Source organism: Myiozetetes cayanensis, unplaced genomic scaffold (genome assembly GCF_022539395.1).
Source record: "Myiozetetes cayanensis isolate MyiCay16 unplaced genomic scaffold, myiCay2020 scf10, whole genome shotgun sequence".
NCBI classification, from domain to species: Eukaryota; Metazoa; Chordata; class Aves; order Passeriformes; family Tyrannidae; genus Myiozetetes; species Myiozetetes cayanensis.
The window spans coordinates 13,250,948-13,272,057 of NW_026086605.1; the positions used below are offsets into that span (position 1 = coordinate 13,250,948).

General features: G+C 49.7%; 2 protein-coding genes across 3 annotated transcripts in view; one reads left to right on the forward strand and one right to left on the reverse strand.

The window, feature by feature from the left end:
- Positions 1–2,571, reverse strand: part of SUFU (SUFU negative regulator of hedgehog signaling) — a 91,560-nt gene extending 88,989 nt beyond the window's left edge. The window contains exon 1 of one of the 2 annotated variants that reach the window (XM_050336735.1): positions 2,340–2,571. In XM_050336735.1, coding sequence (XP_050192692.1) covers positions 2,340–2,521 — 182 coding nt within the window. In that variant the 5' untranslated portion in view covers positions 2,522–2,571. The remainder of the gene's footprint in view (positions 1–2,339) is intronic. The other variant, XM_050336743.1, reaches the window with a different exon arrangement.
- Positions 2,572–4,308: 1,737 nt separating this feature from the next.
- Positions 4,309–19,646, forward strand: ACTR1A (actin related protein 1A). Its single transcript, XM_050336987.1, has 11 exons — positions 4,309–4,445; positions 9,935–9,999; positions 10,897–10,972; positions 11,663–11,788; positions 12,530–12,654; positions 12,971–13,187; positions 14,105–14,197; positions 16,608–16,782; positions 17,643–17,704; positions 18,064–18,104; positions 18,489–19,646. The coding sequence occupies exons 1-11, from the start codon at positions 4,398–4,400 to the stop codon at positions 18,589–18,591; spliced, it is 1,131 nt and encodes a 376-aa protein (XP_050192944.1). The 5' UTR covers positions 4,309–4,397; the 3' UTR covers positions 18,592–19,646.
- The last annotated feature ends 1,464 nt before the right edge of the window (positions 19,647–21,110 follow it).

Consider the following 21,110-nt stretch of genomic DNA (forward strand, 5'->3'; position numbering starts at 1 on the left):
CACAAAGGAAAGTACATATTTGCTTGTTTCACCAGCAATTCTACGCAACAAGATACTTCAGTTAAAGATAGTCAACCATATTGTATAATAGAAGTGGACACTGGACATCAATAGAGAAAAACTCCATTTTAGCACGTGGCCTTCATAAACACAGCCAAAAACTCTTCAAAAAGACTGAATCACAAACTCTCTCCCAAGATATGCAATTAGCATTTAAAAAAAGGCTAGTTCCATTAAAAAACTCACATGGCTAAACTCCTCCATGTAATAGGCATGGAGGTCTGCAGATTCTCCAACATTACATAGTAAGGATCTGCTCTGACATGCAAGCTGAGGACTATGACTTAGCTACTCAAACAAACAAAAAAAAATACGCTGTTAACCACAGAGATACTGATACATATAATTAAAAGCTGATTTAGTGTTACAATATTTCTCCTAAGGCAGGGAACTTAGTTCAGCAATTTCCACTTTTAATCTAAACCAGCTAATAGCTGGCAGCCCAGGCAGAGGAGGACAGATTAGCGGAGAGTAAGCTGTGGAAAAGTCATTTTACCAGACTTCACAAAACCAAGCGACAAATTTCATCTAACAAAGGGAGAGAAAGTACGTGCAGTGTCCACATAGGCTTCACCTTGCACAAGAACTTCCTGCACAGGACAGCAGCAAGAATCTCACCTCTGGTTTCTACAAGCAAAGCTCTCGGCTCTTGCTGCTGAGTTGACAGTCATAAGAACCACTGCGTGGAAAGTGCCAGGATAAACAGGCCTTCACACTATTTCTTACTTGCAACCTGCCATCACTGCCAATAGCAGTTTTTCCAGTGTTTGAGCTCCAATTGCAGTGAAATCCTAATCAATCCCTTAAGCAAGCAAGCAGCAAAGTTTCTTCCCAAACAAGGGGCTCTGCCACTCTTCAGTATATACCTACATTTCCCTCAACCCCCACAAATCTTACATCACTCTAGTCAGCGTTGTTTTAAGCTGTTGACAGGAAAGAAGTGCTGACTTCCAAATCGAGGTGACTGGAAACTCCTCGGGGTTGAATATCTGAGATTAGAAATGGGCACAAAAACAGACTGATCAGACCATCACCAAAGTACTGATGCACACAGATAATCAGGAAATTATTTGTATTTTGAAGTCTCGGATTTGCAACATCTCAGCCCATTGTGTCAGTTTAAGTATAACCCCCCTAAGCAATAGGGGCTAACAGACAAACTTCTTGTTAGAACAGCATAAAAAACAACAGTACTGTGAAAAACAAGAGCAATAGCTTGTCTGTCAGAGCAGCACTGGGGAGGATGTTATTCTGCTGTTCCTCGGGAATCTAACCAGATAGAGTTAAAATGAACTGTAAATAAAGAAGCTGAGCATTGACTAAACTTTTTCCAAGTGGCGGGGTAGGGATTGGTCAATATCAGGTACAGCAAACACTCAAGCGTGACTTGATCACATTCCTTAGGGCCGGAAGAGGCGGCTGAGCAGCAAAGCGATAGCAAAAAGCAAAAGGAACTCCTCTTCACAAGAGGTTAGATGCTACACACTTACTCCGTAGCTAAACGTCCAAGTACTTCCTTCATGCCACTCTCCCACATAAACAACGGCTGTTCCCGGTGTCAGACACTGTGTCAGCAGAGATACCGAGCAGCAGATTCACAGTCTGCCATAACACATGGCTGTGCAAGGCCAAGAGGAGCTGGCACTGCCCCGTGGGCTTTGCTGATATGCACGGCGTGTGTCCGGCCTGGGGCCGGAGTGCGGGATCACTCCGGTTAGTGCCGACCACGCTGGAACCCCAAGCTCTCGGCCACAAGACAGAGCTCGTGGCTCCTGTCCAGGAGGGGAAACTCCAGCCCCTCACCTTCTGTGGGAACGCTCCAGCGAGCAACACACACCTCCCCTTTTGTACGACCTGCCTCAGCCACGGCCTTCATCAGCCACCCCTCACTCACGCACCCTTCAAATCACCCCAGAAACCCCGATACACCCTCCTGTCTTCTGTGCAGCTCTCCCTACACCCTTCCTCTTATTTCCAATGTATCCTCCCTAGGACCCCCGCAAACACATCTCCTGGGCACCCAATGCATTCCCAACGCCTCCATCCCATCCCGGCCACAAGAGCATCCCACCCCAAACTCAGGGCACAACTCGCGGTCCCTCTCCCCTGGCTGCGACCCTACCCAGCCCCGCGGCCTCACCCCCTGCAACGTCCCCAGCCCCATTGCTTTTCCCAGCCCCACCGCTCCTCCCAAACCCTCTCCTATCCCCCACAAGGCGCCGGCCCCACCGCTCCCCCCCGCTCCACGCGAGACCCCGGCCCCATCCAGGCCGCCTCACCAGTACTTGATGATGGCGGTGACCTGGAGCGGGTTGGGCTGGTCGGGGTAGAGGCGGCGGCACTCGCCGTAGATACCGTGCAGCCCCGGCGGGAACAGCGATGGGAAGGACCCGGACGCGGAGCCCGAGCCGGACCCCGGCCCACCCGCGGGGGGCCCCCCGCCCTGCCGCACGCCCTCCATGTCCCGGAGGCGACTGGACCCGGCAGATCCCGGCTGGTCCCGACCCCGCGGCGCTCCCGCCCGGCGCTCCCGGCCCGGTCCGGCCCGGCCCAAGCGGCTGCGCGGGGCCGCGGCAGGAGGGGGCGGGGCCTGCTGCCGGGCGGCGTGACTGACAGCGCGGCTCGGCCAATGGCGGCGCGGCGCAGGGCTCCGCGGGTAGGGGGCGGGGCCACACGGCCCGGGCGGCGTGACTGACAGTGGGGATTCGCCAATGGCGACGAGCGGCGAGGAGGGCGGCCACGCCTCTTGTCCCCCCCTCGGCGCGCCACGCCGAGAGCGCGCCCTCTAGCGGCGGCTCGGGGCACCGCGAGGGGCGGGGCTAGCCCGGTGGGCGGGGCGATGCTCGGTGGGCGGGGCGATGCTGTGGGTGAGGGCAGAGGGGCTCCCTCATGGAGACGGGAGACCCGTGTAGGGAGCACAGGGAAGGTCTGGCTCGTTCCCCAGCTAGAGCTACACCTGCAAAGCGTGTGGTTGGTGCGTGTTTATAGTCCTATTTACATAACAGCTGTCTCCGGGCACTCACTGAGGTGATGCAACACTGGCCTTGAAATAATTTAAAGCCCTCGGCTCTGCTGCCCCTCTTTTACAGTAGTTGAATGGTGAAGATCCCTAAAGGTAAATATCTAGATTGGACTCTCAGCCTGGAGAAGAGGAGACTGAGGGGACACCTCACTGCAGTCTTCAACTTCCTCGTTAGGGGAAGAGGGGGGCAGACACTGCTCTCTTCTCTGTGGTGACCAGTGACAGGATCCGAGGGAACGGCCTGAAGTTGTTTCAGGGAGGTTTAGGTTGGATATAATAAAAAGATTCTTCATCCAGAGGGTTGTTGGGTGCTGGAACAGGCTCCCCAGGCAAGTGGTCATAGCACCAAGCCTGACAGAGTTCAAAATGCACTTGGATAATACTCTTGGGCACATGGTTTGATTCTTGGGAATGATCCTGTTCAGGCCCTGGAGATGAAGTCAATGATCCTCATGGATCCTTTCCAAGTTGGCATATTCTGTAATTCTGTGATTATCTGCTTGGGCTACAGGCAGGAACAACAGGAGAAAAGTCCATATCTGCAGGAGAGATGTGGGACAGGACAGGTGAGTTCTGAATCAGCCTTCAAGTGCACTCACTGACATGGAGTTTCATTTTAATTAATTTCAAGACCCCGCGTTTCAGTCATAGATCATTCCAAGTGCTTTTAGAACATGTAGCCAATGGAAAACAACAGGAAACACATTGTTCAATACCAAAATGCCTGTGATCTGCATCCTTTGTGCCAACACTTCTTTTGTGGTTGCCATGCCTCAAAAATGCAGAGAAACTGGCATTTCTCAGAGGCAACAGATGTGTTAGGACCAGCAGTTTGTAGAGATAATCCCATGAAATGATGGGACAATAAAATGCTTTCCTTAGTCATAGATTCCTCTCTCCAATAGTTGATGGGATCATTTTTTTCTCCCTTCCTATTAGAAAAAATTAGTGTGCGAAAATCTATTAGTTGGAAACCTGACAACCGTGATGCAGCGTTTTTGGTGGAAGTGCCCAGTTCCCCCTTGGACCACAACATCCACCGGTTTCCCGGCCGTTGATGTGTCCCGAGCATTCCCTTTTTCCGAACTCCGCCTCCCGGCGCGCCCCGCTCCCGGTGTCGGACTACAACTCCCGGCACGCCCCGCGCTCGGAATGATGCCTTTCCGGGCGCAGCCTTGCGCCGGACTACAACTCCCGGCAGGCTCCGCGGCCGCTGGAATACATCACTCAGGCAGCGCCGCGCCCCCGCTCCGCGCATGCGCCGCCGAGGGCTGGGCTGTTGCTCCCTGACGGGCGGCTGCGGCGGGTCCTCGCCATGGAGTCGTACGACGTGATAGCGAACCAGCCCGTCGTGATAGACAACGTGAGTGCGGCCGCCCGCGCGTCCCGGGAGCGGGGGGAGCGGGGAGGGCCCGCAATCCCTTTGTCATCGGGGCTGGCCGCGCCCCGCCCGCCGCCGCCCCCCCCTCGGCCGGCCCGGCCGCCGCCTCCGGCCCTCGCACAGCGCCGCACGGCGTCCTCGGGGGGCGGGGCCGCCGCCCCTCGGCGCGCCGCGATTGGCTGGGGCGGCTGCCAGTCACCCTTGGCGGGGCCGCTGCCCCGCGCTGGGGGGCGCAGCCCCCGCCACCGCCGGGCCGCCACTGGCGGGGAGGGGCGGCGCGCCCCCATTGGCTGCGCCGGCTGTCAGTCAGGCTGCTACCTGCCCGAGCGGGGCGGGACCGCCGCAGCAGCGCCCGCGCTCATTGGCGGCGGGGGCTGTCAGTCACGCCGGGCTGCCCCGGCCCCGCCCCGCCGCTCTTTGTGCCGGGGGGACAATGGGGGTGCCGGGCCAGGTCATGGCTGCGCTCCCGGCGTGCTCCGCGCCGGGACAGGGCCGGGGGTCCAGCGGGGTCCTGTCAGGCCTTGGGTGGACCTCCACGCCCTCTTGAGGGTCCCCGCTCTTCCCTTGGCCCGTGCGGGGCATGGAGCCCTGCAAACGGCTCCCCATCACGGCCCCAGCGAGAGGGGAACACCCCCCCGGTACTGCATTTCCTCCGGTGCATCCAGCACGGCGGTCACAGCAAGGGGTGCCGCTCCCAAGGCATGGATTTCCGTGCTCCTGAAGGATCTACTCCCAGCACGGGTTGCATCAGCTGTAATTGACAGCGTGGTGCGGTGTTGCAGATGGCTGCTCCAAGCTGATGCTGCTGCTCATTAGCACAAAGCAGACCTGCACCTGTGTGGGCAATAGTTCGGCTGGAGATAAATGACAGTGATTCCATGCCTGGGTACTTCTGGGTGTAGTTCTGGTTTGCCTCATCCAAGCTGGCCTCCCAGGAAGAAGAACCATCCAGGAAAGGGCGGGAGGGCGTATCTTAGAGGGAGCCTCCTCAAGTGTAGTGAGTCACAAATCCATGCTCCTCCCTTCTGACCTCTACTGCCAGAGATTCAGATTTTGTTGTTTTGAAGGGTCAGTATTGTGCTCCTTTCTTTCTCCAAAAGCTTAATTTATGCTGAATCTTTTTGCTGTATGACACGTGGACCTGCTAGGCTGGCACTTCTCAACTTATTCCTTTATGTCCCCATAAAGTGAATGATTGTAGGTGTTCTCAGATCAAGCCAGTTATTCTTCTGACCCATTCTTTATTATTGGTCCCAATTTCCTTTCTACACCTTGAGCTCTCTGATATAGTTTTGACTTTGTTTCTTTCCCTGGAATCACAGCACGGGGATTTAGGTTAGACATTGAGGGAAAGCATCTAATGGAAAATGAGATTAAGCAGTATAATTGACCATGTTGAAGAAAACATGTGTCTTCTTTATTGGGGATATTAAAGAGTGTGTTAGGTTGATTCTCCTTAGAGATGACCAGAGCAGCACCGATCCTGCTGTGCTGTCGGGCGTTTAGATGATTGTTAAAGTTATTTCTAGGCGTTCTGGTGCTGTGAGGATGAGTTTGTGGAGCTATGGTCACACAGTAACAGCCTGTATCTAATTTCAGCGTCCTCTTATTTAGCACAATGATTTCCACCCCTGCATCAGAGCTGAAGAAGGGCTCGTGTGCCAGCAGCTGACTCTGTGTCTTTTCTCATTTTATCAGCTGGTCTTATAAAAGCCAATTCTTCCTCTTGCCCCCCTGATAAGCGAGCTCCCTCCCTTTCCCCTCCCTGCACAAGCAGTAGAATGGAGCGGTTGTTGTGACATCTGCCTCGAACGCTGGCAGGCCGAGGGGCCTCGTGGTGACACTGCATTTTTGGTACTCTTTGGAGTTTAGGCAGGACGGGAAGTGGAGCTGCACAGAGCAGGTACTGCCGTTCCCACGGCTGTCCCATTGCTGCTTTTCCTCAGAGAGGTGTGTGTGGGAGGGTGGGAAGGGGGAAATGAGGTACTGCACTGATGAACAAGCCTGACCCTCCCCAGTCCCAGCCGAGCTCCGGTATCTGTGTGTTTCCAAAAGGCCATTAAAGGATGTAGCTAAAAACTCAACAAGGAGGTTTTTTTCCTCTTACCAAACAGTGCTCCTGTTCTCAGCAGGGAGAGTTTTGTAATGTACAGTGAGAGGGTTGAGCTGTACCTCAGCACAACCTTAATGCTCTTCATTGTCTAATTCTTATGAGTTATGTTCTTGTCTTGCGGTCCCAGAAGCTCTCTGTATGGTTTGAGAGCCCTGCTGAACCTAATGCACGTGTAGATAGCTCAGAGGTGGCCTAAGAAAGTGTGAATTCCTTGACCTCTGTGAAATTATCCCTTGTTTCATAAAAGGAGGATAAAATTTGGCTTTGTAGCCTAAGTGGTGGCATTTAAGCAGCTGAGCCGTCAGTAAGGGCTGTTGTGTCTTTGGTTTGTTCTTGATCTTATAAAATCTGTATCTAATAAGAGTTTTACAACAATATCAAACCTGCACTCTCTATAGAAAGTGCCATGTAGCAGATTGACTCTCGGTGATCTCCATTTAAATTCATGCATCAAGATGAATGAATCCGTAACTGACTGGCTACAGAGCCAGAGGATGAGGCATGTTAAGTTACTTCATGGTACTCACAGGAATTTTCCATGAATTTATCTTCCTTGACCTATACATTTTACATCTAGTGTTTCTTCTTTTATTCTCTTGCTCATATTAAAGTAAAAAAATAAATAATAAAAAATTGGATGAAAGCCCAGGCGAGATGCTTACTGGTGGAAGCAGTTTGTATTAATTTGTAAATTTTCTTTTAAGTTCTAGTAAGTCAGAGTTTGTAACAGAAGGGAAGATGCACGAGTTTTTTCTTATTTGAAACAGAGATGGAAAAACAGGTCTTTAAACCATCTGAATCTGGGTTATTTCAAAATTTAAATGTTTTCTCCACATTGTGTAGGAATCTCAAACTGGTCTGTAATAAACACATTTACTCAGTGCACATATATCTGCAAAGAAGTAAAACGTGTTCAAAAAAAATTGAATAGGTCAGAAAGTGCTGTCAGGTCTTTGTAGTGCGGAGGTAGCAAACAGCTGCGCTTGGTTTATTCCCAGGCGCTTGGAAGCACAACTGTGTTGAAGCCCCATCTGACCACATTCAAAGCAGTCATTTGTCTTTGACTCCAGGTAGGAGTTCTGAACTACCGGGACATTCAGTTAACTTCGAACTTCAGTATGTAAATCTTAAAATGTATAACTTGCTGGGAATCTCAGCAGGACATGCTGGGTAATTTTTGGTCCAGTGTAAGAAAGTTTCAATCTCTAAATAAAAATAGGAGAATCATTGTTCTCCTGAAACCAGTTCCCAGCAGCAGACTGTGCTGGCAGCAAGATCAGTCATTATCTTGAATAAAATATTCAAGAAGTGCAATATTCTGATGTGGTTAAGTTTACTGCATTCAGCTTGTTTGCTCTGAGACTTGACAAAGTATGGTACTCTTTCCCAGGTAGAGAGTTGTTTATAAGCTATGCTAAGAAAAATCAAAATAGTGGTTTTGTTTTATTCCTTGCTTCACTTTGAAGGGAGGAGCCAGAAGAGAGTCTGTCTCAAGGGAACTCTTTCTAACACTTTACAGGCCGGTTTGTCGCACTGGTATCAGTTAGTGCAGACCTTGGGATGCAACTGGAGCTGAGTCCTTCTTGCCAAGAGGGAGTAGTCCTGCCCAGGTGCCAGCTTGGGTGTGCTCCTGGAGCCAGTCTGGGTGCAGGTGTTTATCAAGAGACGAGATTTCAAGCAATCTACCTTCCATATGCTTTATAACCAGCTAGGTCTGGTTTGCAGAGTGTTCCTGACACTCATCTCCTACGGATGTGTCCTGGCAAACCTGACTCTGGCGGTTTCAAGGCAGGGGCGCCCTGGCTCATGTGGCAGAGCACACATGCTCCGTGCAGAGCCCGGCTTCCTGGCTGAAAATGCTGATGGAAGTAGCTTGGCAAGAAGGCGCTGGACTGGGGACACCCCACATTCCTTTCTGCTGAGCCTCCTCTGGCTGGTAACCTCTGGCACCGGAATGGCGGAACCGCTGCAGCCAGGGCTTGTCTTGCAGAGCCCTGGGCAACTCATCCAGCCTCAGCCTCCTGACCCATGCAGAGGTGGTGAGAAGCAGAAAACTACAGAGGAGCTGTGTTGCTACTCATTTTAAAATGCTGTGGGACAGCCAAAATGTCTTTTTGGCCTCAAAAGCAGAGCAGTCCTGCTGCAGAACCCTTGAGAGTGAACAGGCACTTCACAGGTCACAGCTTTCAGTGCAAACTCGCACACTTTGCTGCCAGTATGGGGTAAAGCAGAACTGCTTCTCTTTCTGCAGAAGAGCTTGCTCCCATGGTAGTCTGGGATTAACAGTGAAATGGCTTATCCAAGGAGATCCTATGAAAATCTGCTCCTTAGCAAAACTTGGGTGTTCCTGCAAGCTGCTCATTGTTTCAAGATGTCATTCCCTTGTGCAGGGAGAGGAAATGGAGGAGGGAAAGGAGTCAGCATGGATCCAAGTTGATGAAGGGGTTCCCAGGGTGCTTCCGGACAGGGACGGGAGCTGCAGGGCCAGATGCCTGGCACTGACTCCCTGCCAGGGCCTCGCTGTGGCTGGTTTTACCCACTCTGTGTTTGCTGCTTTGAATGTTGCAGAAGGCTCTTTGGATTTGTGCCTTACTGACTGCCATACCTCATCTCTTCTTCCTTATTCCTTCTGAATAAGCCATGTCTTGTCAGCTGCACTTCCTGCCTCCCGCCTTTCCCTTTGCAGTCTGACCAGCACTTTTGTCCTTTCCAGACACCAGGCTGGGTTGGTTTCCAGTGTCTTTTCTGACATTTTTGTGGCCTGCCTCCTTAGTGTTAGCTAGTTTATCTTCCACTTGATCTTCTTTTCCCAAGTTTCCACTCAACCTGTTTCCTACAGTCCTTTCCTACTTCCTTCTCTGACTTTATCTACCCTCCCTCCATCCTTTCCAAATTACTTCTGAGAGGCCTGTAGTCTTCATCCTCCCAACGCCCCCCTGAAGCTGGGTTCAGTTGCACTTGCCTGTCTTTCTGGAGTGTTCTCTTCCACCCAGAGAGTATCTGAGATTGATAGAAAACTGTGGAGCGTGGATTCAGCCTCCTGCACCCCTCACAGTAGCACTGGGTAGAAGAATACTGGTGTGTACAGAGCAGTGTCTGGGTGTGCACACGGAGCAGTGCCAGGGCCCGGGTGGTTGTGCTGATATTGTGTGATGTGTTGCTGCCTGTCACCCCCCTCCACTGGCCAAGCTGGCACTTCCCATCTCCAGCCCTGCCCAGAGAGTCAGTCCCTAGGGAGCTTTATTCCAAGTAGAAAGGAGGGGATCTGGCAGTGCTGATGTACTTTGCTACTTCTCTAAAACTTGTGAGGATGATGGAGGGAATGATAAGCTCATGCATTTGTCTCTTGCTCCCACAGGGCTCGGGTGTGATTAAAGCAGGTTTTGCGGGCGATCAAATACCAAAATACTGCTTTCCCAACTAGTAAGTATTCTGCTGGTCTTGGTAAGTTCTTAGTACTTTTTACCAATTCTTTGATACATAGAGTGGTGGAATGTTCCAGTTTAGTAATTGGAGAAATTAGTTATTCTTTTCTTCCTGCTGCAAAGAAGCATCAGGGAGAGGAGATCTCTGCTATTCAGTACTTTGAGGTTTTGCCACGGGGGACACACATCATAAAAGATGATTTATCACTTAGTCAGGTTCAACACACAAACAAACCTGTAGGATTCTTCACTGTGTCGACACAAGGAAAAGGACCTGGCAAAAGTCAAAGTTGGGATGAGAGGTGTGAAGACCTCTATATTTCTTTGGTGGTCCAGTGTCTTGATTCCTGTCAGACTTCCTTGGAAGTTTTCTGAGAGTCTTGCCAGGATGAAGACTGCTGGATCAAGAACTCTTATTAGTCACTGGCTTTTATTTTCAATGGAGTGATTTTTAATGAGTAATTTTTAAGTTGTGTTCTAAGCGGTGTGATCTGTATGAGGTGGTGGGGTATAGGACCAGAAATGCCTAATCTGAGAAGCCTGCCTGAGGTCAGACAGCTCCATGTGGATCTGTCAGCTCAGACAGTTGCTCAGTCTAGCCATGTTCATCCCAGGCACCATTGGAATAGGTAAACCCTGAGTCATCAGTGAAAATGTGGCCAGACTCAGCTGGCTTATATCCCACCGATTCAAATCTGTCTGCAGTCTGTTCTCTTCACCTCTGATTCTGAGATTAGCTTAGAGCAAACCTGGATCTGTCTGCACCTGGTAGTGCCCCCAGACCCACCCATTGCTTTAGAAAGCGTGGTTAGGACAGGGAGGAGCACGGAGTACGTAATGCTTTGGTGCATCTGAGCCCTCCGTAGAAGCATTTATACTCTTGTCTCTGTTCTAGTGTGGGCAGACCAAAGCACGTTCGTGTTATGGCTGGTGCTTTAGAAGGGGACATTTTCATTGGTCCAAAGGCAGAGGTAAGAACACCTGCACACATTTCTCCATATATCTCGGTATGATGCTCTAAGGAGGGGCTGTGGTTCCGTGGTTATCAATGTTAGATCTGAAGAGCAGAACAGATTGTCACTTCTGTGGGTGTCCGAGGTGGAGTGGGAAGCTTCATGAAATTCTTGGGCCAATCTGCTGACCACAGACCTTGTTCCCAAGACCTATATCTCTTTTTTTTCTAGACTACCTCTAGGTCCGTATCAGTACATCCGCACCTTTTCGACTGGGATCTCTAGAAATGGACCCTATTTAATTGCCTGTATCTCTCTGGCATGGACACGAAGCTTGCTTTCCACAGTCCTCTTTCTGTCAACACACAATCATATGGTCTCACACTTCTTGTGAGCCCTATGAACTGCCTTCCCCAGTACCACTGTTTGATAGGTGTCTGTGTGTTGGCTTGAAAAGCGTTAGGATGGAATGTGCTCTGCAAATGCCAGCCTTTCCTACTTGGTATAAAAAGGCCTTGTCTAATCTTGTGAATACTTCTCTGGGAGAGATGTTTGTGATTAATTTTCAGGGTTTTCCCTGTATGATAGAGATAAGTTATCTTGTAGTGGAGTCAAAACTCAAGTTGAGTCTGACATTGAATCATAGTCACAGTGCTCAGAAATGTGATTGAGTTTGTTGATGTTCTCTTGTCCTTTCTGTTTGCTCAGGAGCACAGAGGTCTCCTTGCAATCCGATACCCGATGGAGCATGGCATAGTGAAGGACTGGAACGACATGGAGCGCATCTGGCAGTATGTGTATTCTAAAGACCAACTTCAGACGTTCTCAGAGGAGGTGAGAGACCTCAATATGTAACACCGGGAGCCTTGAAACTCTGGGACTTTTCCTTTGCCCTTCTCTCTGAATGTGTGTCTGTTGTTAAATTAGGTTCTTTCACCTCTCAGGAGATACTGCACAAGAAGTTCCAAGCAGAATTCCTCTCCTGATCTGATATTCTGGCCTGACTGAAAATCTGCCTTTCACATTTTCTATTCACACTCTCTAATGATTGTGCTCTAGGCCAAGTGCTTCTAACCTTTCCTGTTCTGCCTGCACATCAGGCATATCCACTCAGCAGTGACATAATTTGAAGTGAGGAAGGAGAAAACCACAGTCCTGTGGTCTGGAATGATCTGCCCGAAAGATTATTACATGTCTGAGAGTATAAGCTGTATAAGTGGAGTAGGAATATTTCTGTCTGCTCATACTAAGACCATATGCCTTTACCCTTTCTTAGGGTCTTTCAGCTAATCTGACTGACTTCTGCCACTGAGAGTCTTGTTTGTCCTTCATGGGGCAGAGTTACTCACGGAGTACGATTCCTAACACTTCTTAATTAGACCAGAACCCTGCTGGTCTTCCAACTTAATCGAGATTATTCACAGTCTAACACAGCTCAGTATCTGAAATGATTCCTTTCTACCTGTCCTCTTGCACTAGTGGTTCCAAAAGTGAATAAATAAGCAGAAATTTTCAGGAACACACCCCTAGCTGCCTCCTGGTTGTTGCAGCACAGCTCCTTCTTCTCTTTGCCAGCATCCTGTGCTGCTGACGGAAGCACCCCTAAACCCGCGCAAGAACAGAGAGCGTGCTGCTGAGGTGTTTTTTGAGACCTTCAATGTGCCAGCACTGTTCATCTCCATGCAAGCTGTGCTTAGCCTGTAAGTGTCTTTTGTCTTTGATTTGTGCTTGTGGAATGTTGCCGTGAAATCCATTCTTTCACAAACCAAAAAAAAAACCTGTAGAAGATCTCAGTGATGTCTGACTTGTCCCCTTTTCATGTAAGAACTGAAACTCAGTTTCTGTAATGAAGAGTTTTCAGGAATTTGCTGAACTGTGATGAGAACTCAGTTTTTGATGGGTTTTTTAGCCTCTGTTCATGTCACATCTCTGCTCCCCGAGATGAGCGTGGATGTGCTGCATGTTTGGGCTCACTTTGAGTTGCTTGTTCTGACTTGGCCCTTTGTCCCTGTGTAGCTACGCGACCGGGAGGACCACAGGAGTGGTGCTGGACTCCGGGGATGGCGTCAGCCACGCAGTTCCCATCTATGAAGGCTTTGCCATGCCCCACTCCATCATGCGGATTGACATCGCTGGCCGGGATGTCTCACGCTTCCTGCGCCTCTATCTCCGGAAGGAAGGCTATGACTTCCACACCACCTCTGAGTTTGAGATTGTTAAGACCATCAAGGAGGTGATGCCCTGTCTTGTTTCTGTTTATCCAAAAGGGTATTTCTTCTCAAGGGAAGTTTCAGCTTGTGGAATGTGGTGGGAATTGCCAGCTTACTGAGCTCTGCACCTAACTCCATTATCTACCTGGGGGAGTCTAGGGTCACTAAGATGATTAAAGGACTGGAGCATCTGTTGTATGTAGAAAGGCTGAGAGAGTTTGGACTATTGAACCACGAGAAGAGATAGTTGGGGAGGGTCTCATCAATGTATATAAATGTCTGAAGGGAGGGTGCAGAGAAAACAGAACCAGGCTCGTTTCAGTGATATCCAGTAACAGGACAAGATGCACAAAGTGAAGCACAGGAGGTTCTGTCTGAACATAAACTTTTTTAGCATGAGGGTAATCAAGTGCTGGCACAGGTTATCCAGAGAGTTGTGGAGTCTCCATCCTTTGTTATGTTAAAAAGCCACCTGGACATGGTCCCAGACAGCCAGCTGTAGGGGACCTCTCTTTAACAAGGTGATTGGACAGGATAACCTGCAGAGGTCTCTTGCAACCTCAGCCATCCTGTATTCTGGGTGAGTTATAGTCAAGGTCAGTTAATCACTATTGAGGGGCTGTTAACGTGGAGGTGAAGATGGGCTAGTGGTTCAGAATCCATTTTGCATTTATCTGTGCTGCAGTTTCTCGAGGTCTGATATCTTTCACTAGTGTTTACCCTTCAAGTCAAGGGTCTGCAAAATCTGTGGCAGGTAGAGACCACAAGTGGTATATTGCAAGGTATTTTACCTGATGTGAGCCCAAGATGTCAGTTCTTCAGCACAAAATACTGTTGAAATTGGTCTCCCTAAAGGGATACATGGAATTCGGTTATTATTGAGAAAAATACCAGAGGTATTTGGGTTAACATTTCCTCTCCCTGACTGTTTCTTCTCCAGCGTGCCTGCTACCTGTCAATAAACCCCCAGAAGGATGAGACTCTGGAGACTGAGAAGGCTCAGTACTACCTGCCAGATGGAAGCACTATTGAGGTTTGTAAGGGCCACCCTGCGAAAATGTCTCATGTGAAGCACAGGGTTTCTAGAGCAGGTTTTCCAGGGTTTCCAGGGTTTCTACCTAGTGATGGGAAATTTCAAGTGATGTTAGGTGGCAGTGGATAAGTTTAAAAGACCAGAACTCATCCCAGGCTGTTGAAGGCTGTCCCAGTCTGCCGAAAGGCAAGCTGACGGGGAAGACAAGTGGTCTGGCTGAACAAGGAGATTTTAAAGGAAATTAGGGTAAAAAAGAGAGCCTATCAATTATGGAAAAGAGGGCTGGCTACTCAGGAGGAGTTCAGGAATATAGTTAGGTCTTGCGGAAAGAAAATCGGAGAGACGAAGGCAAAACTTGAACTTGATCTTACCATTTCTGTTAGTGATAACAAAAAGTCTTTCCAGAGATAAATCAATAGCAAAAGGAGGGACAAGGAAAACCTCCATTCTTTATTGGACATGGGTGGGAACATAGTTATCAAAGATGAGGACAAGGCTGAGGTATTTAACACCTTCTTTACCTCAGTCTTCAACAGTAAGACAGGTTGTCCAGAGGAATCACACGGCACCTACAGGATGGACAAGGGATCAGATCCAGCCAGCATGGGTTTAGGAGGGGCAGGTCCTGTTTGACCAACCTGATCTCCTTTTATGATCAGGTGACCCGTCTAGTGGATGAGGGGAAGGCTGTGGATGTGTCTGTCTGGACTTCAGCAAAGCCTTTGACACTGTCTCCCATAATATACTCCTGAAAAAGCTGGCAACCCACGGCTTGGGCAGGGGCACTCTGTGCTGGGTTAAGAACTGATTGGATGGCCAGGCCCAGAGAGTGCTGGTGAACGGGGCTGCATCCAGCTGGTGGCCGGTCACCAGTGGTGTCCCCCAGGGATCAGTGCTGGGCCCAGTCCTGTTTAACATCTTTATTGATGATTTAGATGAGGTGATTGAGTCTACCATTAGTACATTTACAGATGATACCAAGCTGGGGGGACTGTCAATCAGCTGGAAGGCAGGAGGGCTCTGCAGAGGGCCCTGGACAGACTGGAGAGTTGGGCTGATTTCAAAGGGGATGAGGTTCAACAAGGCCAAGTGCCGTGTCCTGCACTTTGGCCACAACAAACCCTGCAGCGCTACAGGCTGGGCACAGAGTGGCTGGAGAGCAGCCAGGCAGAAAGGGATCTGGGAGTTTGAATCGACAGGAAGCTGAACACGAGCCAGAGTGTGCCCAGGTGGCCAAGAAGGCCAATGGCATCCTGGCCTGCATCAGGAACAGCGTGGCCAGCAGGAGTAGGGAAGTGATCCTTCCCCTGTACTCTGCATTGGTGAGGCCACGCCTTGAGTATTGTGTTCAGTTCTGGGCCCCTCAGTTCAGGAAAGACGTTGAGGTGCTGGAGCAGGTCCAGAGAAGAGCAATCAGGCTGGTGAAGGGACTTGAGCACAAGTCCTGTGAGGAGAGGCTGAGGGAGCTGGGGTTGTTTAGCCTGGAGAAGAGAAGGCTCGGAAGACCTCATCACTCTCTACAACTACCCCCTGAGCCAGGTGGGGATTGGTCTCTTCTCCCAGGCAACTATCAGTAAGACAAGAGGGCATGGGCTCAAGCTCTGCCAGGGAAGGTTTAGGTTAGATGTTAGGAAGAAATTCTTTGCAGAGAGGGTAATCAGACATTGGAATGGGCTGCCCAGGGAGGTGGTGGATTCTCCGTCCCTGGAGGTGTTTAAGAAGAGACTGGATGTGGCACTTGTAACTGTGGTGGTAGTGGATCAAGGGTTGGACTTGATGATCTCAGAGGTCCTTTCCAACCCATCCGATTCTATGGTTCTAACTAGACAGTAGAATTTTTAGGGAAAGAAAACGTTACTAGAAACCTTAACAACTTTTGGTAGTCCTGGGTAAGGATGCAGCGTGACCATGAGCTGTTTGAGTGCAGGCTCTGCTCTACCAAAACTTTATGCAGATCATTTGTGGAGTGTGGGTGGTTGTCAGCTCACTAAATTCAGCAGTGGTTGTGTTTGTGGCTTTTGTCCTGCTTAGAATTGTTTGCTGTGCAGGAGCAGTTGCTTTGAAAAGTGAGTTAGAATATTCCTCAGAAGACTGAACCCACTACAGAATGGTTGCAGGAGAGGAAATACAGGTCTTACCTCCAGTACCAGGGCTGGATTTGCTCCCTTTTTTTGTTGACCTGATGTATGGAGCTAAGCAAGTTTCTTTGTCTCTTTCATCTGCGAAATGGAAATGATGCCCTTTGTAGGAGCCGTAATCCAAACTGGCATTCACTTGGGTTCTAGTGATGCAGCATGAACGTCCAGGAAACTTCATTACTCTGAAGTTTCACCTAAGAAAGGCAGGCCCAACTGTAGGCAGTGAACAGAGCCACACTGCTCTCATCCCTCTGTGCTAACTTCTCTTGCAGATTGGCCCTGCCCGTTTCCGAGCCCCGGAGCTCCTATTCCGGCCAGACCTGATAGGGGAGGAATGTGAAGGACTCCATGAAGTGCTGGTTTTTGCCATTCAGAAGTCAGACATGGACCTGAGGCGAACACTGTTCTCCAACATCGTGCTGTCTGGAGGATCCACGCTTTTCAAAGGTTCCTGCCTCTTCTCTTTCTGTGGGCTGTGACATACCTGATCTCTTGCTTTCTTCTTATGTGACACTGGGAAGATAACCCAGATCACCCAACTTGTCCTGTGGGGTGAGAACTGTGAGAATTCATCTTTCTCGGGACAGTTACTGCCTGTTTTTTCTGAGTCCTAATCACACCCTTCTGGGTGTGCAGGACACCTCTGCCCTTGTACATCACTTCTTGGACTTAACAGCTTTTATTGTTTTCCTCCAATCACTTTACCTGTGCCAGGACTTAATAGCTGTGTTCATTGCTGCTGCAGTAGCTCAGGATATTTGAGACTAGGTACCTGAAAGGCTCTTGCATCTCCTGCGTTTCCTTTAGGTCTGTGGTGTGCAGGAGAGTCCAACAGTCCTGGTCCTGCATGAAGTGTCAGCTCTGTGTGTGCAGCAAGGTTTCTACCCATCCCCTCAGGGCTCAGCTGGTACTCACTGACCTAAAGATAACCCTCTACCAGAATCCATCAGTCCGTTATCCACAGGTTGACATCTCCAAATAGGTCCTGGTCTTCCCATTCAACCCCTGTACAAATGGGCTGGACAAAGGAGGAATGCCTAGGGAAGGAGGAGGTCCTAACTAAAAACCTTGTTTGCTTGACTCAAGTTGCTGCTGAAGGAGAGCCCATTGTGCCAGTGTTTGACATCTCAGTGAGAGAAAATCCCATTATCTCACTGGCTGTGTTATGTGACTCCCCAGACTTAGTCTCTCTGTAAGATCTGGACTGGGATATTTGAATAGGACTACACAGGACATGTCCACATTGTTAGTGAATGGAACCTGGGATTTTGCTGAGGTGCTTACACTACACATTTTGTCTTGTGTAGGCTTTGGTGACAGGCTGTTGAGTGAAGTGAAGAAGCTAGCTCCGAAGGACGTCAAAATAAGGGTAGGAGCAATCTCTTGTGTTTATCACTTACTACCTGTGTTGTTTTGTGACCTTGAAAGAACCTTGTGTAGAGTGCAGCTGCCATTTACTTCAAACCAGAAATTACTTGACTGGGACAGCCCACTGATTTGCTGTTGTGATGAAAACCAGTTTGGTTTCATCACTAAGTACATGGCTTCTCTGACAACATGACCCCTGTTCAGGATCCTGGACCACAGTGGCTGTTTCGGGGGGACTGCCCACATGTCTTTCTGTTGGGAGAGATCATATCTGTGTTTGTCAGGTGTTAGCTGGAGTAAAGTAGGGACAGTGTGCCAGGGAGCTTGGGAAGGTACTGACCGATTCTCTCTTTCTCCCAGATATCAGCTCCTCAGGAGAGATTGTATTCCACATGGATTGGGTATGTACTGCACAGCGACATGTCTTGCTGTGGGATGGGACTGGGGAGAGGCAGCCCATTGTCTCCGATGCTGTTGTCCCTCCTGGTGCTGTGTGTCAGGAGGGTTTTGTTGCTCAGCTGGGTGATTCTCAGTGTGTTCCTGAAGCAGCAGTCAGCAGGTCATGTGGGAGGGGGCAGCTGGTGCCAGGCTCTGTAGTGCCAGCAGGTTTGTGGATAGCAGGAAAGGGAGTGACTGTGCAGAGCGTTTCTATCGCAGGTAACTGAGCCTCAGCACCTTTCTCACATGGGCAAGTGTCATGATAGAAACAGCCCATCTCTGCAGAGGTACTATGAGAGTGTCCCCAGAAATTTCCTCTAACCCATAGCATGCCTGTCTCTCCCCAGTGGTTCTATCTTGGCCTCTCTGGACACCTTTAAGAAAATGTGGGTTTCGAAAAAGGAATATGAAGAAGATGGAGCTCGTGCCATCCACCGAAAAACCTTCTAGCCCTGGGACCTGTCCTCAGTCTCCTCCGAAGACTCACTTAAACTCGCTTTTTTGAGTCTGAGTGTCTGAGAGCTGCCTGTGTGTGTGTGTGTGCGCCAGCATGCCCCGATGTCACTGAGCAAAGACGACAGCAGCAGGAGGGTTGTATTAGTACTACTAACTTTTTTATTTTATTTTTTTGTTTTGTTTTGTTTTTGTTTTTTTTTTCTAATGGAAAGGAGAAAGTACCAATCTGAATTTCTCCAGAACGGCCCATTCCTTTTTCATTTCAGTCCTTTATTTTCTGTATCACAATCACATCTGTCACTGTAAAACAAACAAGCAAAAACAAAGGGAACAGCTTATAGAAACTGCCTGGCAAGCCAGAAGGGAGCCAACCACTGCAGACTGCTCGTGCAGGCTTTAGTCAGCCTGACTGCAATGCCTGGATTGTCTGGAAACACATAGCTGAGGCCCCATAGCTACTTCCTTCTTTAGCAGTGTCTTCTCCATCAGTAGGTTTTTGAAGTTGTTTTTAATATATTTTTTATTAAGAGAAAGCACATTCTCAACAGTTAAGCCCATTTGCCCCCACTGTTTTTGGTGTGTGAGTGCGTGTATGCGTGTGTAACTTCTTAGCCTGATGTGGGGTCTGCACCACAGCTGGAGAAGTTGGCGATAGGACTTAGTTTGTATTGCATGGAGTAGAACAAAGCAAATCTAATCAGCTATCATTGTACTAGACGGTTAATTCTCTCGTACCTTGTTTTAAATACCTTTTCTCCTCTGGAAGCAAGTGCCCTGGAATGGGCGTGAAGGCACTTGTGTGTTCCCCCTCAACCTGCCAAGATTTACAGTGCTGACTTCTCGTGTTCTTTGTAAGAGTCGAGGCTGTTTCCCTCCTTCCTGCCATGTCAGGGCAAAGGGAGCATGTATTCACAGCCAGGCATAACTCTTGTGTACTTTATCCATTCTGGGGCAAAATAATAATTGGGAAGGTGCATTGTAATGTAAAAATTGTTTTATTTATTGAAATGTCTGAGGATATCTCAAATACTGACCACAGCACCTGGGAATTATGCTTTGGGTCTTCTTTGAACACCTGCCACCCAGCTGTTTGATGTTTGCGCTGCGCACGGCACACACGCTTAGCGGAACGGCCAGCCCTGCACCACCACCCCTCGCTGTTCTCTGGGAGTGCACCAAAGGAGAGGACAATAAACCCCACCAGGAGGTTGGTGTGAGCGGCAGGTTTGTGAGCAGGAAGCTGTCCTGCTGGCTGTGTTCTGCACTGCCGTGCCTTTCTGCTTACCTGGTGGCTGCTTTGCTTCTCCTGCTCTAACAGCCATGGGCAGCCTGCAGACCTGCTTGTGTTGGGGCATGCCACTGTTTCCCCTTTAGGTTTTTCTTGTGCGTTATTCGGTGCTCTTCCCCCCCACACCCTTATTAGTTTTCTGCAGAACCTGACAGTAGCAGTGGAGCTGGAGTTGCTTGGTGGCAATTCCTTCCTGGTCACCTCCTTTCTGTTCATTACCAACCATCACCTTGGGATCACTCTTGGGCACAGAAATGGGGTAAGAGCTGGAGGAGGTGAGGGAAAAGCCCCAGCTGAGATGAATGTAAGCAGCAGGTGGTTGCCACTGCAGGAACCACGTTCCTGGGGCTCACCAGTGGGCTCAGAGAGGCTGTAGGCAGGTGGTTGGGGTGGTCTTTCCCAGGTGAGGCCAGGCTGCTTGTTCATCAACCCCCATCAGAGCAAACGTTTTTAAGCAAGAACTGTTAGTGCTCAGCCTCCTGCTGGAAAATCAGTTCCGTTCTTGCTGGTTTGTTGCAGTGTACAGAGGGGAGGCAGCAACCCCCTCTCGGTTCCATGATGACATGCCCCAGGCAGTGCCAGTGCTCTCCATCCCCCCCAGCCCCTCCCCTGGCCTTGCAGCAGCAGTGCTCCATTTTGTAACCTGCAGTGACTGGACAGAATGGTGCTGTAGCCGGTCTAGCGTGCGTTTGGTCTGCCTGACTGTTCCCTCGCACACTGTCCAAACCATGTTGCCTGGTGGTGCCCAGCATACTTAAATAAAATCATTCATATACAACCATCAAGCCTCCTGGCCTCATCTTCCCACATTTGCAATTTTAAGGAGATAATAACTTGTGTTCCTCTCTTGCCTGTGCAGAATTGTTGCTGGCCAGTCTCTGCAAGGAGGCACCATTTCTGGTCCAGGATTGCATTCCTGGCCTGGATTTTGAACTGAGTTAGAAGCTTCCTGGGCTGCAGCTGTGGTGTCCAAAGCTGCTCTCCCTCCTCTGCAACCATTATATCTGAGATCCCTGTCCTTTCAGACAGAAGGGCTGGGGCAGGCAGTAAGGGCAGCCCAGGCTGTGCAGGAGTGAGGGCAATAACAGCAAGGGTGTTTGCAGAGAACTAAAGTGTTGAGCAGTGCGGGCAGGGCAGGCCTTGGGAAGAGGGTACAGTGCCCAGTCCTGCAACTGACCTCAGCAGATGAGTGAGAACAGGACAGACCTAACCCTGGGGCCTTCCA